General features: G+C 37.6%; 1 protein-coding gene across 4 annotated transcripts in view; it reads right to left on the reverse strand.

Moving 5' to 3' along the window:
* LOC137399495 (spectrin beta chain-like) overlaps window positions 1-16,851 on the reverse strand; it is a 52,743-nt gene that overhangs the window by 25,985 nt on the left and 9,907 nt on the right. For all 4 annotated transcript variants that reach the window (XM_068085634.1, XM_068085633.1, XM_068085632.1 and 1 more), the window contains exons 3-14: window positions 15,038-15,189; window positions 10,534-10,707; window positions 7,092-7,267; window positions 6,618-6,733; window positions 6,374-6,486; window positions 4,393-4,580; window positions 3,423-3,605; window positions 3,129-3,222; window positions 2,852-3,015; window positions 1,794-1,992; window positions 1,005-1,133; window positions 458-622 (exon numbers count right to left, since the gene is read on the reverse strand). In XM_068085634.1, the coding sequence (XP_067941735.1) occupies window positions 458-622; window positions 1,005-1,133; window positions 1,794-1,992; window positions 2,852-3,015; window positions 3,129-3,222; window positions 3,423-3,605; window positions 4,393-4,580; window positions 6,374-6,486; window positions 6,618-6,733; window positions 7,092-7,267; window positions 10,534-10,707; window positions 15,038-15,189 (1,853 nt within the window). The remainder of the gene's footprint in view (window positions 1-457; window positions 623-1,004; window positions 1,134-1,793; window positions 1,993-2,851; window positions 3,016-3,128; window positions 3,223-3,422; window positions 3,606-4,392; window positions 4,581-6,373; window positions 6,487-6,617; window positions 6,734-7,091; window positions 7,268-10,533; window positions 10,708-15,037; window positions 15,190-16,851) is intronic.

The following is a 16,851-nucleotide window of genomic DNA, read 5'->3' on the forward strand; positions in this document are numbered from 1 at the left end:
AAAATTTATTCATAACCTATTGACAATCACTTTTATAAAATACTTCTGAATGTAGAATTGAACTAAAGCTCTTTACAAGAAAGCAGCTGGTTAGTGCTTATCCTTTATTACAAAATCATGTATTATAATTTTTATTAATTTAATTAATTTATTAATATCGATTTTAATCATATTTTATAAATTATTTTATTATTACTATGTTCTTTGTCTGAGGTGCGAGATTTGTTATTTCTGCTGATTTCTCCAAGCCCGAAGAATTCAACCCTGACCTTAGAATGGTTTCTGTTCTAAGGTAACCATTCAGATAACAATCCCTGATGTATCTCAAATGATTTCATTGCAATGATCAAAAATAATTTTATCAATCCCACTTCATTTCTCGCAATTCAGGGTTTTTGTAACCAAATTTTGAATAGAGCTAAACAAATCGTATTCTCATGTCTTATGAAAGTCTTACCTTATCTTTGATCCATCCCTCCTCCTCCGTGACATCCCAGAAGAATTGCCAAAGTGATCTAGAAGCTTCCAACTGATCTCGTCTGCGAGCGGCCAGATCTAGTAGCTCATTGAAGGCATCGATGAGACTCTGCTTTCGCTCTTCGACTATGACCGGGTCACACGGCTACGAGATATAAACTGGTAGTTAGCAGCAGCAACTCAGCGGCAACTGAGCCAAAAGTACAATTTCCTCTCTTTAACGGAACAATTTGCACTGCTAGGCCTATAGCTTTATAGCTAACTAGCTGACTGAACTATAGCTTTATAGCTAACTAGCTGACTGAACAACGAAATGGCCAATGACCTACAAGGAGATATATTTATGTTTTAGTGTTTGATAACAGAAGATAGCATAGCTTAAACCTTTAAAATTATTGGAGCACATTGAATATTTTTGTTGGTTGGAATAGCAGCGCATAACTTGTGTACTACAGTAGTTGATGATCAGAGTAAGTGATGAGGTAGATAACGATGCAAAAAGCCAAAAATTTAAGGAAATACAAGACCTTGTAGTCGGGAGGTGTAAGACCTTGAAACTCCTCGTCGTCACAAGTGACGAAGCGGTCGGCTGAAGTGTTGACTGTCTCGACTCTCCCACCCAGCACCTTTAGGTCTGCCTCCATCAACGTGTGTTTCTATCAGAGATCAGACAAGCCTTATAGTATAAGCAGGCAGCAGAAAGCAAGCTGTACATCTGCACTCATTTCCGAAGCAACACATAAGAATAGATTTTATGAGGATTCTCATAGCACTAAATGAATGCTTATCATGATTTCCTATTCTTTGATAAATTCGTGCTCCCGTATTTCGGCGCAAGCAGACCCTAAGGGAAGTGTAAAGAACCTTAGCCCATATTGTCCCGTCCAGTTCCATATCTCTCAAATTATCCGTTCTTAGTCATGACTAAGCCTTACTATAATGACAAGTCTCCAGCTACACTTAACTTTTACTAACAAAAAGGTGCTTGGAGTGACCTAAATTAACCCATGAAACGCAAAACGTATGAACAAACACCAACATGCTAGTTTTAGTCGGATGCAATCAAAAACATGTGCAGCAACATGGGTGGGTAGGTACCCACATGAGCATGTATTAATCACGCCTTCATCTAGTGCGGTAAACAGTAAATTAGTTAGATATTGTAAGCAATTTACATGTACCTATAAATTACTCATTTAATATTTATAGTTTTGGCACTAGTTTACAATTGCATAGAGGAGTAAACTTCTAATTTCGCGTGCAGGGCTGAAAAACAGCAAATCAAAGTTTTTCAACAAGAACGGAGGAATGAGTACCTGTAGAAGATCCTCAACGCTGACCAAGTGCTTGCCAAAATCCTCTGAAAGAAGCCGACCCTTCATCTCATCCATCCAGTCGAGGAGGTAGAGCATTTCCTGGAAGAGCCTCTGGATCTGAAGAGACAACTCCAGACGGGTTCTACGAGCTCGCAATAACTCAAGGAGAAAATTCCAAAGACGAAGAACATTTTCTTTCCTACAACATATGACATTAAAGAATTGTATAAGACTGAAATTAAGCATATTGAAAACCTACAACAGCAAGACCAAGACCCATCTAGACCAAGTTTAACGATGCAATTGATTATGGCAGCAAATGTATTTAATCAAATTAACCTTCAATACTAATTGAACACAGCACTAGTAATCGCACCAATTTTAATAATTGTCAGCAATCCGTCTGAGCTCATATATGACTTGCTGTCCCACAGTGTATTGAATATCGAATCCCAATGGTTTTTCATTGATCACACACTTTTTGTAGGAATAAACATTAGCCAAAGCTCTGAGTGGGCAAGTTATCAAATTAAACAGCTGAACAGTAGTATAACAAATTTTGTTGCAACTTGTTTCTCAGGTTTGACTTCCAACGCTTGTTACATCTCAACTCACCGAGTGTAAACTGAAACTGAATAAAAAGAAGTGACGACTTCAATCTTGATCTCTAAACAAAATTAGAGGACAATTTGCAGGCTGCCTGTTAAATAAATATTAAAAAAAAAACTAACCAAACATCCCCACTTTTATATAGGAACAGTCTTTAAATATATATTTCATTTCAACAGAAAAAAACAGCTCGACTGTAATCCAAGTTGTTTAGACTAACTAGAGCAGATCCGTGTTACACTAAATCAGTGTTTAGATTACCTGTAATGGCGCTAGAATAAATGTGTCAAATATTTTCACCGGCAATGGTTTGCAAAATGGTGTGCTAGTTGAAGTTTATGTTTAAAACACACTCATTCAAAATCCAAGACGATAAATTGCGCTCATTAAACAAGTTTATCTAAAAACAAACACTCTTAGATAAGTTATATCGATTAAGGCCGGAATACCTTGCATTGATACGGACGAGGTCGTGGTACTTCTCTTGCTCGAGTTCGTAGGCAACAGCAACTACGGCTTGCACCCTCTCCTCATAGGCATTTATGTCCGTCTCAAATGTCTCGTGCTTCTTTGTCGCTGCCTCGACAGCACCGATATCATAACCGAAGTTATCCTAGAAAATAATAATTTGAGCTTCAATAGCAGATAGAATTTATCGTTTTATTTGACCTTACACGAGCATAGAAATGAGATGAGTATGAGAAAGAGGTTGCGAGGTGTACTAACCTGTGATACCAGCTTTTGGTTCTCACTCAGCCAGATCTCTCTCATACCAGCTTTCCTGTTGAATCTGTTGGCCAACAACTCTAGTTTCTCCTGTCTGCAAGACACCAGCAGGAAAGAGTTTACGTATAGTATAATATATAATATTCATTCGCGACATATGTTCACAGAAGTTTCCACTAAAGTTTCCATCAGCTCCATTGAAAGCCTGAGAACACACATACGCATGATCAACAACTAATATAGTAAATCTTGAAGAAATGGTACAACAAATAATTTGTATGGAGAGGAAAGTACCTGATGAGCTCTTCTCGCAATGCCAACTCTCGCTCGTGTTCTGCCCTCTCCAAAGCCTCCCAAGCTTTATTGATGTCAGATATGAGTTTGCCTTCTTTGGGCAGGTAAGGTTTCTGGTTATTAGCTCTCATCTGGCTTTGCAAAGTGAAAAGCATGATCTCCAGGTTACCCTTTTCTATGAACCTACAAGTATCAGGGATATAAAAGCTAGGAAGGTGGAAATACAATACAACCAAAAACAATGACCAAAAGAATTAAGCTCGACCAAAACCGATATTTGAATAATCCTGATTAGCTCCTAAAGGTTCACACTATATTGCCGCATGCCGGGGTTAATCCCACAGTACTTCAGTGATCGTCGATGATAACAATGTTCACACTTTCCCAAGGCCATCCGCGTTTACATGAGCGAATAGTCCACCGCATAGTGCTTTCTTTATACAATACGCTCGCCAAAACTATTAAATGTTAGCTCCAACTGTCATAAAAGACAACAGAGATCAGACAATTCGCGACGGCTAATCACCATTGAAATGGTGCACATCGCAGAGACTGTTGTAGATGCTCGGCCAACTATCGAGGAAAGTTTGACGATTACCATCGTTTCTGACGTATCCACGTTGTCTCCACGATGCCATCGGTTTACAGTGCACATAGTCGATGAATAATCTCCGAGAGGACAACTCCAACATATGCTGATATAGTGTGAACCAGCCCTAGCTGTTATGAAGAGAGTCTTGCCGAATGAGAATAATCAAATATAACAACCCAGGCGTGTCTGGAATAGGAGAGCTGAAATCATCACAAGATTTGGAGCTTCACAAGCGCAAGGCCTAGTAAATTTTTGTTTCATATGCCTTGAGCAACTTCTGATAATTAGACATGGGTTAGCAAGCCTGTTAACTATCAAGCATACCGACATCCGCAACAATGTAATGAGTCAGTAGAATTAGTCGCAGCCATATCATACTTTGGTGGTTTCTCCTGAGTTCTGTAAGTGTTGAATTGCAGAAGCTGTGCCTGCACTCCCTGCAATGAATTTTCAAATTCTCTCTCATTCAAAAGTTGTATGATCTCTTCAATCCAGCGTAGGAGGTCAGAGGTAAGAGTTTCATACTCCTTGATGAGCTTGTCATTCTCCAGTACATTATTGAGTGCCTGTAAGTATGTAGACATGCATGTACATGCATACGTTATACAAGTACGTATGTAGGTAAACCAGATGCTCAAGTTTATATAATAACAGCATCCTCGCTTAGACATCACAGAATTATGGGTGCCTAGTTTATAAGCAGATGGGGATGTTAATACTTAAAAGTGATTCATATTGTGAAACACCAGTTGAGTATCTATAGTAGTGCTGCCAAGTCTATCATAGTTAAGCCTATATTATGCCTCAACAATCGAGTACATGCAAACTCTGACACAAAAAGTTAATCTGTCGTGATATCTGCTTTGTATGGCGAAAATAGTGTATTTTGAAACATTGATTTTTTATAATACATTGTATTTTGTTTAACTTGTTCAAGAGCTCAAAAAGCGATGATAAATACTTAAAATAACCGCATATAATATTGAGACAAATGCATGTAACAAAACTATGTAAAAACTCAATGAAAAACTTAATTACCTGTAAATTAAAGTGCTAATTAGTGAAAAGGCTTTCGGCGTTACTTTACCTTAGAGATACGCATATGAGCGGAAGAGTACACCTAGCAACATGTTTGGTGATAGAGTAAGGGATATCAATATGTGGTACAACTTACGGTAAATTTTGTTTCAATTAACTAAATATGTCATTAACTATTTCTATTTTATTTTTGACTTCCAGCTTTTCTACTTTTCCTTAGAAAACTAGTGTGTCAAATAATTGTGAACACGTGTGCCAAGCTACAAATTGTGTGAAGAACAATATAGTTGCTCATATTTTACATCACGAGTCAAAGAAATAATAAGCAGAAGTGATAGGAAGTTGACTTGACTGCGCAGTATGTTTCTTTATAGCCTTAGGATGGCCATGTCCGCCTGATGAACACAAGTCTTCAACCCTCAAACAACATTTAAGAGACTCTTGAAGAGCCCAAGCTAAATCCAAACATCATTTTCTAATCTAAACTCGGTCGCACAAAATCACACCTTGATCTAATGCTTTTGATTAGTATGTAAAAGTTGACGTAACAGATTATCAATACAGTAATAAAAAGGGAAAGACAACTACTTACAACACTTACAACACCTATTTTCTGAATAGGTGTATCACCAGCCAGGTCACAAGTTTGATAACGCCTAGTTGCTAGTTGGCAGTGAAACCTGGCAACCCACCACAGAACTCAGCTGTCAGCTGACCCCACAGGGAGGAGCCAAGTGTGTTTTTAGCAAATAACTTGCATACTTAAGGAAAATATGGTGGTCAGCATTGCCAGGCTACATTCTATGAACTACTGTAGAGTCATATAGATCAGATAAATGGAAACTAGGCCAAAGTGGTGATTTATAACAAAGCAGGAATTGTCAACAAATGAGCAATAAAAATGGGCATTGGCCAATATACCTTCAGTTTTTTTGGCTCAATTTTATCAGCTTTAGCAATAGCTTAGGTAGTAACTTATCAGTGATAGTGGAAGCGTTTGAGACTTTGTGTATACATAATTAGTAAGCGAGCTATCATTTAGACCTGCAAGGAAAGCAGGTGTTGACTGCCTTGGTAGTGGAAAACGCGGAGAACCTAGACTAGGCAAGTGATGATTAGGCTAAGATGAGATGGAGGCGGGGCTGAGCAAAACAACTTCTAACACCTGCTGTGTTTGCCATTCAACTGACAGCCTTGGAGACCTGTAGACCTAGTTATAAGCAGCCATTGATGAACACATTCTATGGAATTTTAATGTTTTTGTTAAAATGCTAAAAACAGAAAACAAAGTTAAAAATGCAACAAAGAAGCAAGAGCCCACCTTGCCAATACGCCGCCCATACACCGATTCTGCCTTCATCTTGTTGAAATAGTGATAGTATGTGACGACATATGTGATTATGGACTTCTCATCCGGCAGCTCCACATTGACATCTAGAAACAATCAAAGCAAAATCTACCAAACACACCCTTGTCACTTTTTGTCATATCATTGCTGAAACACTTTTAGGCCATCCATCTGATAGGACTAAAAGAGTCTATCAAAGCTAACTGAAGCGACGTACCTTCGGCATCAAGGAGGGACGCAATTCCCAATTTGTCTTCAGCAGTATTAAATGCATTGTTGAGATTGGCTATAGGATTGGCTTTGGTAAGCTTGTTGAAAGGTATAAGATCAGGTCTACAAATAGAGAAGCCATCTAGACAATGCGCGATACGTATTATAGCTAAAAAAACTCACACAACAACACACTTTGGAAGGCTAGGCTCTGTATTCAGGACATGCCTTGTCCATCCATAAAATGCAAACTTGTCCTTTTAATCTCATTCATGCAAAGAAAATGAAAAACAATGAACAAAGCCATTCATTTGAGCAAGTTGAAACATGATTCCATGCATGTGACAATTGCTGCAACAATAAACACCTATTCACACGTGGGTAAATCGAGTTACAACTTTAGTAATCGCAGAGAGTTTATTGGGAGTCAGTGGCTTTGTGGAGAGTAACAAAACACTAAAGGAATAGACAGTCAAGTAACCTGTGCTTATGTATGATTGCGTTGAACGCGAGACCATCCTTCCAAGAGGTGGTAAAGTTTCTAACATTGACATTGCTATAGCCAGCGGTCTTCATCTGACACCATAGTAATAGGGAGTCCTTGGCAGACCGCTTCTCTGATGATTCCTCCTCTTCCTCTATGCGAATGTCTTGTATCTAGAAATGACAGCATGGACCCCGTATGACATAGCTTTCATCAGTAAGCTCTAGACACTGTTACAAGCAAACTTTGTGGAGTAGACAGCAAATGGGAGGCGAAACTCGGCAGTGACTCCCAGCGATGCTATCATAATTACATCAGGAAACCTTATCTCTCTCCGCACTGGAATGCGAGTCTAATCACAAGGCAATATAAATATCTAGAGAGAGCATACATTATACATATATAAATGCTGACCTCTCCCGTCCAATGCCTTACTTAGTCGGCCTGATAGAACTACGGTTGAACTAACCAGCGAGTTAGAAAGAAAGTTGACCTACACTACATAACATGGAGGAGCCTGCGTGTAAATAAACATGAGTCAGATGCAATAGTTGGAAAGGGTTTACACGCCTGACAATCCCAACAGGTCGCTGTAGTCCAGCATAAACTAAAGTCCGGCATAAACTGATAAACTGAAGAGGTGTCTACCTAAATACTATTAACACAGTCAAACATCATCAGATTGTTTCCTTTTTACAGATTTCTTTAACAGATGCATAATTGGCAAACTTAAACGATTAACGCTAGTAAAGCCTTCAAGTTAACAAACTTATAAAAAATCAAATATTATTGAAAACCACTCTGAAACAACTTTTATATCGGCTGCACTATTTTGAAGGCCGGTATAGGCAATACCTGATCGCATACCAAAATATGGGCCTATTTGCAACTAATAAATGTTTGAGAATCGTGTTATTTCTTTTGCGAGGCAGAAAGCCACATTCCTAATTCTAAGTAACCAGTAAGCAATCATCATCAACCACCAGCTTCATATACTAACTCATGATAGTACCATTCAAATACAGATAATCATAGTTATGACAGAATAAACTATCCTATTTAAATTCTACAAAAATCTACGCAAAACTAATTTTCTCAATGTATTAACTATGAATTGACTCAAACAAAATAACTCACTCTGTTACTAGTAGACATTGGCTATCACGGCATATTTTTCAGGGAAACGCTACATAGATATGATAAAACAATGTTTTATGTGGCTTATTCGTTATTGGAACCTTGGTGCTCTTTCGTATTACATTGTTGTTAAGCAAATTCATTATCTTAAATAACGCACAGCTTGTATAAAACACAAACCAATAAAATAATAGGTTTGGCTTGCAGTTATATCATTAACAACATCTATCTGCGCTTTTGTAAGCGCAAGTTGATTGTTGATAAATCTAGCTGCTTCCATGCATCTGCGAGTTTCATGCTTTTAGAAGATGTCAAATATAAGTGGGTTAAATTTATAAATTCTACCAAATAATTACAACTAGTAGGAACAACATTTTATTCCTTTTCAATATATATCAAGAAAACATTGCTATCTACTGAAATTGATCCTAATAAAGTCCATCTATAGATATCTTATTATATCAATTGGAGTCCTTGTGGTGATGGATTCCTACTCGTGTTTTCTTCAGAGTGCTTTGTGCCAATTTACTATTTCAAAACTAACTCCAATGTATTTATATAATCATTTTCAAGTGATCTTTTTTATCTTTTCAAGACAAACGAGCGATGCTGTCATCATGATATTACCATGTGCTTTGATGTCTTATACTTATGCAGAAAAACTTGTGATAATATTGGCTAATGAAGCATAAGAGATCAAAGAGAGCATAAGCCATTGTATTTACGCACTTTTATTGCTTTTTAACCCTTTTACGTGTCTCTAAAAAATTTACACACAAACTAAATATTTAGTAAGCCCTTTATCTCAATTGCTAGATGCACTTAGTTGTAAATGTTCACAGAATAAGCTTGTTATGGATCACCTGCACAAGGTGCCACTGATGTCAACTTCTAAACTTGGCTTCAAGAGCTAGGTCATGAAAAACCATGAGCTAACAAAGAATTACAGCCAACCAACGTAGAGATGCTGCCATCTTTTAAACAATGGAAACCAGCATTTTAACGTGAAATAAAGCAATATTATTATCGCAAGAGCTGTTAATATCATATTGCCTGCTGCCAGACTGCCTACACCAATGGATATACAAGAGAAGACCACCCAGCCACACCCACTATAGACACTGCTTGAAGGCTAATGTAATCCTAATTGTCGAGAGATATTCCCATCAGCGAGAATATTTAGTACTGGCATGGCTTTGTTTAGTAAAGCCATGCCAGTACTAAATATTCACTCCAGAAAAACTATCGGTATAGCAGCTCTGTTGAGGTGTACAAACGCAAAAGCAGGTGTTGCCGACATCTTTTATTTACGAACACTAAACAAGGACAATTGGTACACATATAACTTAGGTATCAATTGATTCCATCGACAGGTCCATGAGGTCTGAAACTCTAAATTTTGGTTAACAACTATAAAGAATATTCAATCACTTTTCATAGGTCTACAAACGCAGAAGTAATAGCTATATAAAAAAGCCAGTCAGATATTCTGATGCCAAATATATGTTACATTTTGTACAACCTTTAACTCATTCACTACCGCAAGCCGATGTATCGGCTTGGGTTATCTTCTCTTTGTGGCCGGAAGCCGATACATCGGCTTTTAGACAGAGCATTAGTTTATTTACAATTACTCAGCTTTCACTTCAGATAGACCAATAAGATCTGATCTCCATGAAAACAAGCTTGTTGCTAACAATATAGACCAATCAGCAGGCCTCTCACTAGCGGCTCCAATTTTACACTGATTTTCAATCGGAAAGTTCGCCACAGAAAAAGTATGGATGAAAAAAGAATACCGCGATCGCTTACAGCTGTAGAAGCTTTTAACATTCTCAGCCATTGGGACTCCAGTAACTATATATTGAGTGATTCTGACTCTTCTGGTAATGAATCTAGCTATGAAATAGCCCAGTGTAGTAGTAGTAACAGCAGTACCAGTAGAAATGTTGTAGTAGGGGTGTTGCTGGTAGTAGTAGTACTGCTAGTAGTAGTTGTCATAGTAGCAGTAGTTTTTGTTGTTTTTTAATTAAGTTAATTTAAGATTTTTATCTATTTCTTAATAAAGAATCGTCTTCTCAACAACTTGCTTATTAAACAATGTGGATACCTTCTTTCTTTCTAAAGTTATCACAAAATTAGTCAATTTATGTCAACATTCGTGTGAACAGAAAGAAATTCGGTCAGAGCTAAAAATAAATTCAGTAGTGAATGAGTTAAGCATACAACATTCCCTAGCGCAAGGGATGGCTAGCGATCATATGCTGCAGTACTGACCAGCGAGCACTTTTCAACACTTTACCTGGAATCTAAGAATGATAGTCCATATCAGACCGAGGGTAAGCCTAGAATTGCCATCGACAATATCGTGTGCTCCCATGTTTTCTAGCTTCACCGCCTTTTCTCCAAGGAAGGTCAAGGACTTGTCTACATTCTCAAGACAGTGAATTCTCATTTTGCCCTTGGTTGGCCGAGGCTGCAACAACAGATATGATCATAAAATCGTCCCAGCAATAACACCAGTGGAAGATTTAACCAGCTCGGACAACCATTATAGGGTATAACTGGTAGACGCTAGGGAGGAGTTCAGTCATCAGCCATGTAATGTTGCAAAGGGTGTCAAAGCATTCAAAGCAGCCAGTTCTTTTGTTGTGATTACATAATTTGTTGGCTATGGGCAAATACCAGCAAGTCAATCACACAGTCCAATAAATGCTTATCAAAAGAAGATGCATGACATTGTGGGAAGATGGAGCCGAAGGGCTCAGCCTCACTAGTGTTATAGCAATCCATAGTACTAAATCTATAACACTGCTATGACTAATATAATGTTATATTGCCAATATTACAAAGTCTAAATAGGGCATGAACACAACACTACTTATCAACCAACACATCAAAGCTGATAGACTATACAGTGAGAAGTCTTGTAAAGGGTTATGTATTTCTATGTCTGTAGAAGCTAATAGAAGAAACCCTTGTTCGCCAGAATTGAGCGAACACTGTTTCTCTACAGGCATGTATGACACTGACCCACTGTCATACGCTGTCATACGCATACCAAACTGACAGCAGGCATTCTTCATCTTATAGTTTGTTTAGTTAGCACACACACAGATATTTGAACTCCGACTGAAGATGACCTCCATAGATGAAACTCAAAGCATCACTCCATGCTTGTGCCAAAGAACTTATGATTCAGTTAAATTGCAGCGCACCCTCGGCTTACACAGGTTCTATGACCCTGTTATACGATTTTGTCGCCCTGCGATGTAGAACACGATTACTTTTCACCTTCTCCATACGAAATATTTTTCGCCATACAATATCAACAAAAATTTATCTCGAAATTTTCATTTGGCAGTCGGTGTGCTGAGTACATCAGAATAAAAAAATGTGCCAATATGCTAATCGCCGAAATTTCTCTGACAACGCATGAAAGAGATACAATGCTCGATCTCGCTCAGTATGGTGTTACTCGTTATTAGTTAACACTGGAATTAAGTAAAATTGTACGGCGAGGGTCCACTGTACATGTAAATTGGATGCTAGAAGCGCCTGCATTCGCTGGCCAGTACATTACAAATATCGTAAGTACATTTAAACTTTGCATTATCACTACCTCGAGGTTTGAATTTTCTGATATAAAATTGGAGCAAACAGTTATTTTGACATACAACACCAGCTTTTCAAAACATAGTAGTTCATATAGAAAACACTAGTAGAAATTTCATGTCAAGGCAAAAAAACAATATATATCACCTAACTCATTCGCACTCAGACGCGAGTTAACTCGCTTATTTATAACGTTGCTATGCACCCAGCGCGAGTTATCGCCTCTGAAATTTACCTACTCTTTGTATCGCTATTTTCAAATTATAGAAGAGAATTGTTGATTAGTTAGAAAGAAAGATTTCTGGTCAAACAGAAAAACGTACAAATATGCCTCAATGATGTCTCTGGCTAAAGTTATGACAAAAATAGTACACCCATATCAACATCTACCTAAGCCGGAAATCATCATGGCGACTTAAAATTTTATCGTTCACGATCCATTTTTTTCAACTCCAGAAGTAAATATGCAGATTCAGAAATAGTAAGACAGTGAAAAACTGCATGAATCAAATCAAAACATTATTTTTAATGTATCAAAATTTTTATTAACTTTCAATTTTGCCAATTTGAATCATTATGCTCGAATAAAAATACACTTCTTAGGCTGACAACCGTAGTCGGCCTTAAGTTATTATTTACTTTTGATGACATCCTATTGATCTTAGAGCTGTATAGGAAGTCTGAAAAGTCAAAAACAGAGTTATTGAACATATTTTATTAATTGAAACATGTTTATGACAGTTTATTTGAGTTATATTGGCATGTAGATTAGCTATGTTTTGGTTTGAAGGATGATACTCACGAGGAAAAGTTCGAAATTAAAGTTTCATAATTTTCATGTTCATGACTAACTGTATATGTATAAATAATATTCATAACTGTGTATTGTATGTAATAAATAAGTAATTTTAGTCAAACCTTGTATATTTTGCAATTTTTATAGTGCAAGTCTAACTTTGTTTAAGCAAATAACCATTTTTTCAAAATTGAAAATTTTCTGAAACTACTTTCTTTGAAACGCAGATCCACATAAAAGGGATATGAGTTGTCTATATGAATGTAATATCATTTGAAAGAGGAGACTTGGCTGGTTCTTGTGCAATTTGAATGAGTAAATTATCTCAAGTCTCTCGCTTGTAGTAGTAATTTGAATTATGGAAACTTGATGAAAATGACCGGTATTTGGGGCTAATCATCTGAAAATTAGTAGGGTGCGAATGAGTTAAACCATGTTAAATCATACATAGTACATGTTAGACTCGGCAGGAAAACCAGAATGTTACAAAGCTGAAGCCATAAGAAACTCCCTGATCAATGCAAAGTATTGTCATAACTTACTCTGAAAATCTACATCATTATTGAACTCTGCTTTAGTTCATGCGTCTCTAAGGTGAAGTTATGATAAATATTCTTTCTACTGATTATCACTTTAAAAGCTTAGCTTTGACATGTATAGTTCGAGTTTTGCACTTGAACTTCTTGCAAAGTCTCATTGTTTCAGGCTATGAAACAAATCGAACAAAAATTTAATGTATACTTACAAGAATATTTGCTCCACCAAACGACGAATTCAACATATTAAGCAAATGTCAGAACAGATCAACTTTCTATGTCCAGATTCAACTTGAAGGTTAGAAGAAAGAGGATATGATATGGTTTCTTTAGTTACTATTCGATAGTCAAATACTGCCAGCTAGAGAACAAGTTTTCGGGACTTACTGATTTCTACAAGACGCGTTCTGGGGTGTGCCATCTAAGCAGATACCAGACTGTATCAACGAGTACAAGAGTCTTACAAGCTCACTCGCCGACCCCGAGCCGAAACATCGGATTCGAGTAAGAGTAAATAACAAAATGACCTATTCGTTGATGTACCAGTAACACAACACGAGTGAAAAAATATAGAAGGAGATTCTAACAATAATTTATGTGATATTCAGGAACTGTAACAATTAAACAACTGATGTGACAAGCATGGAGAAGTGCAAATATTCAGCAGGCCATAACTAAATATGAATCATTGTATCATCACTTGTATTCCAAATTATTGCGATGAGTGGACACACATGTAACGTAACCATTCAATCGACAGTTGGTAGACGGAAACCCAAGTAAGCTGTAGTCAGCAAGAGCGAGAGAATCAATTCCGATAGGAAGTCTGCACTGCTAATTCATGACTCAATATTGATTACTAGCACCAATAGTAATTGCTGCCACTAGAATATAGCTGCTGCTGTCAAGATGACACGATCTACTGTGCCGAGGTGAAGTCAAATAATTTCCACATCACCATGTCAAAGTATAGCGTCCAAGCACAAGATGGCTACATGTTGCAACTGCACATAGCGTCATTTACCATTTTATAAGGTATGCTAAACACCAGATCTTGACGTCTCACGCAAATGACAGGAGTTATCCTCACAACAATTAGAAACTATTTAAATTTACATCAAGATTGCTTAAAGAATCACTGTTTCCATGATGCGAATGATATGAATTTGGAGTTGTGTGCACGTCGAGTCAATCCGCGATGTTTTGCAATGAGCATTCACGTGTGGATTATAACGGGCACTTGGTTGATAAAAGAAAGGGTTTCTATGCAAGAGGCTTAAAGCGAAGTATGAACCATAATATGAAAGGTCTATCTTATCAAGAAAGTATTGCACACGAAAAAAGGGCCGAGCTAAAACATTAACTTAAAAATTGGCCGAAACATCACAAAGCATATGACTAACTATTAGTAGGCACCTTAGTCTGAGGCTACAGACCATGATGACCACTTCAGTTATTTCCTCAACTTGCATCAACACATCGAATCAGACACATTGAATTGGGTTAAACATTTGATCTTGTGAAGAGTCAAAAACCAACTGGCAAATATTGCAACTTGACATTTAACAAAAATCAACCTTTTGCAAAATCGCCAAAATTTTCCTGTGGACTATCGCTAACACAAAACATAAAAAAATGCTACTTTTCGGAATTAATTAACCTTGCCGAAAGCGTATCTAAGTGCATCCACTACGATAGGCAAATGATGAAACAGCTAGTTACTGAAAGTGAAAGGTTTACAACGATCAGGTTACACTAGTTGGTAATTATAGACCTGTCTATTTGGAGAAATGTGTGTGCCGTGTCTAAGGGTTTGAAAGTGAGCTACGAACAAGGAGAGATCATATTACGCAACCAACCAGTTTCTCTCCTGAAAGAACTTCTAGCAATTTGATGAGCATTTTGCCATCCCTCAGGTCCATATATAAATCATTGATCTTAAAGCCCACTCTAGCCAGGTGAGAGTTGACCCACTTTGTGAATGTCTTTTTCTGTACAGTCTCTCTTTCATCTGAAACAGGCCAACTGTGGAGTTGAAAACCAGAACGAGCGCACACAGGGTTTGTTTGTTTGATTTTATCAAAAAACATGAAAACAAAAAAAAAGAAAAAGAAATAATGATGAGGCCCAAACTGCGCAGTAGCATTGCTAGTCAAGGCGCTGGGTGAGGGTTGCAGACTTCATATTAAGCCTTTAGTTGCTATTCTAGTGAAAGCTTTGCCGGTATTATCAGCTGGAGACGTAATTCACACGGCATATGAAGCAGAGGTTATTGACTGCCTAAGTTCTGATGGCTGGGTGTTCCAGCCTTCTATAAACTAGGTCAGCAAGCTTGCATCAGTGCAAAGTACAGTAATTTGTGTTTACTCTTATGGACTACAGGCAGCTGCTAGTTGCGTCCAGCGCAAGTATTATTCAATATTACCCAATGTTTGTTATGGAAATATCTGCCGACAAGATACCAAACTCAGCCTCAATCGCGCCATGGTTACATTTTGTCAAGCTTATGCATTGATAACTTTATGCGAAACGTCTCCCCTTCAAGTATTGGAGATATTAAAATATTCATGAGCAGCCAGATCAGTTACTGTAGTACATGCATCCAAAACGGTGAGAGGAGATGAGAGCTGATGATATCTCAAGGCTCAGAACCTTCAGAGATATGGTTTTACAGGATGTTTACTCGCACAACTAGAGGCTAGGCAGAGAAATCACATGAAACAATCTAGACATGCCTCATATCCCGTGCACAGACAGAATCTTGTTTAAAGACCAGCTGCTCACCAGCAGCTCATGGCTATGCTGACTGTGTGTCAGAGTAATACGGGTTGAATGCCATGTCATGGTTCGGAATGCAAGAGAACAAATTTAAAAAAGAAAGTAGTTAACATGTTTGATAATTCGATGCCTTACCTAATTCTGACAACCAAATCTTACAAAGAGAGGGATCAACCATACATTGAAGAATAATATACCTTGTAGCGCATACTCTTAACTGGCAAATTATCAACTTGCAAATCACTTAGAACAGCTGCAAATTTTGAGGTGTCAGAGAATTATGATACAATTACGACTATGATCTATTAAAACTTGGCCTCAGACTTACATAACTGCAGCTATAAAAATGTTTGAAATGGTGATTTAGAGGCGCCACTTATAGGTTCTTTGCTAATGCTGGAACTTGCATTACGGAACTAGGCAGAGCTGAAAAACATGAACCGGCATAAAGTAGCCAGCACCTCTTTCATATGAAAAGATAGGTAACTAGTTATTAGTTGGTAGCTGTTAACGCAACTGTCGCAGCAGATGGAATCATTGTATAAAATGTTCCCCGTTTGGATCCAATAGCAAGTTAAAAAAATTGTATGTCTCCTCTGCTATTATTAATATGGAGTTACCACAATTAATCTTAGCTAAACAGGCACATTTGAATGACCTATACCTGCAGAATGTGTATGAGCAGGTAATTTACAATGACCTATACCTGCAGAATGTGTATGAGCAGGTAATTTACAATGACCTATACCTGCAGAATGTGTATGAGCAGGTAATTTACAAGTTATTAATAAAAAAATCCATGTTTCTCAAACTAAATCGGTATAAAGGAAAATTAATGCCATAGGACCGGAAGTCACATCGGTAGGACCGGAAGTCACATCGGTAGGACCGGAAG

Source organism: Watersipora subatra, chromosome 7 (assembly GCF_963576615.1).
Source record: "Watersipora subatra chromosome 7, tzWatSuba1.1, whole genome shotgun sequence".
NCBI lineage: Eukaryota > Metazoa > Bryozoa > Gymnolaemata > Cheilostomatida > Watersiporidae > Watersipora > Watersipora subatra.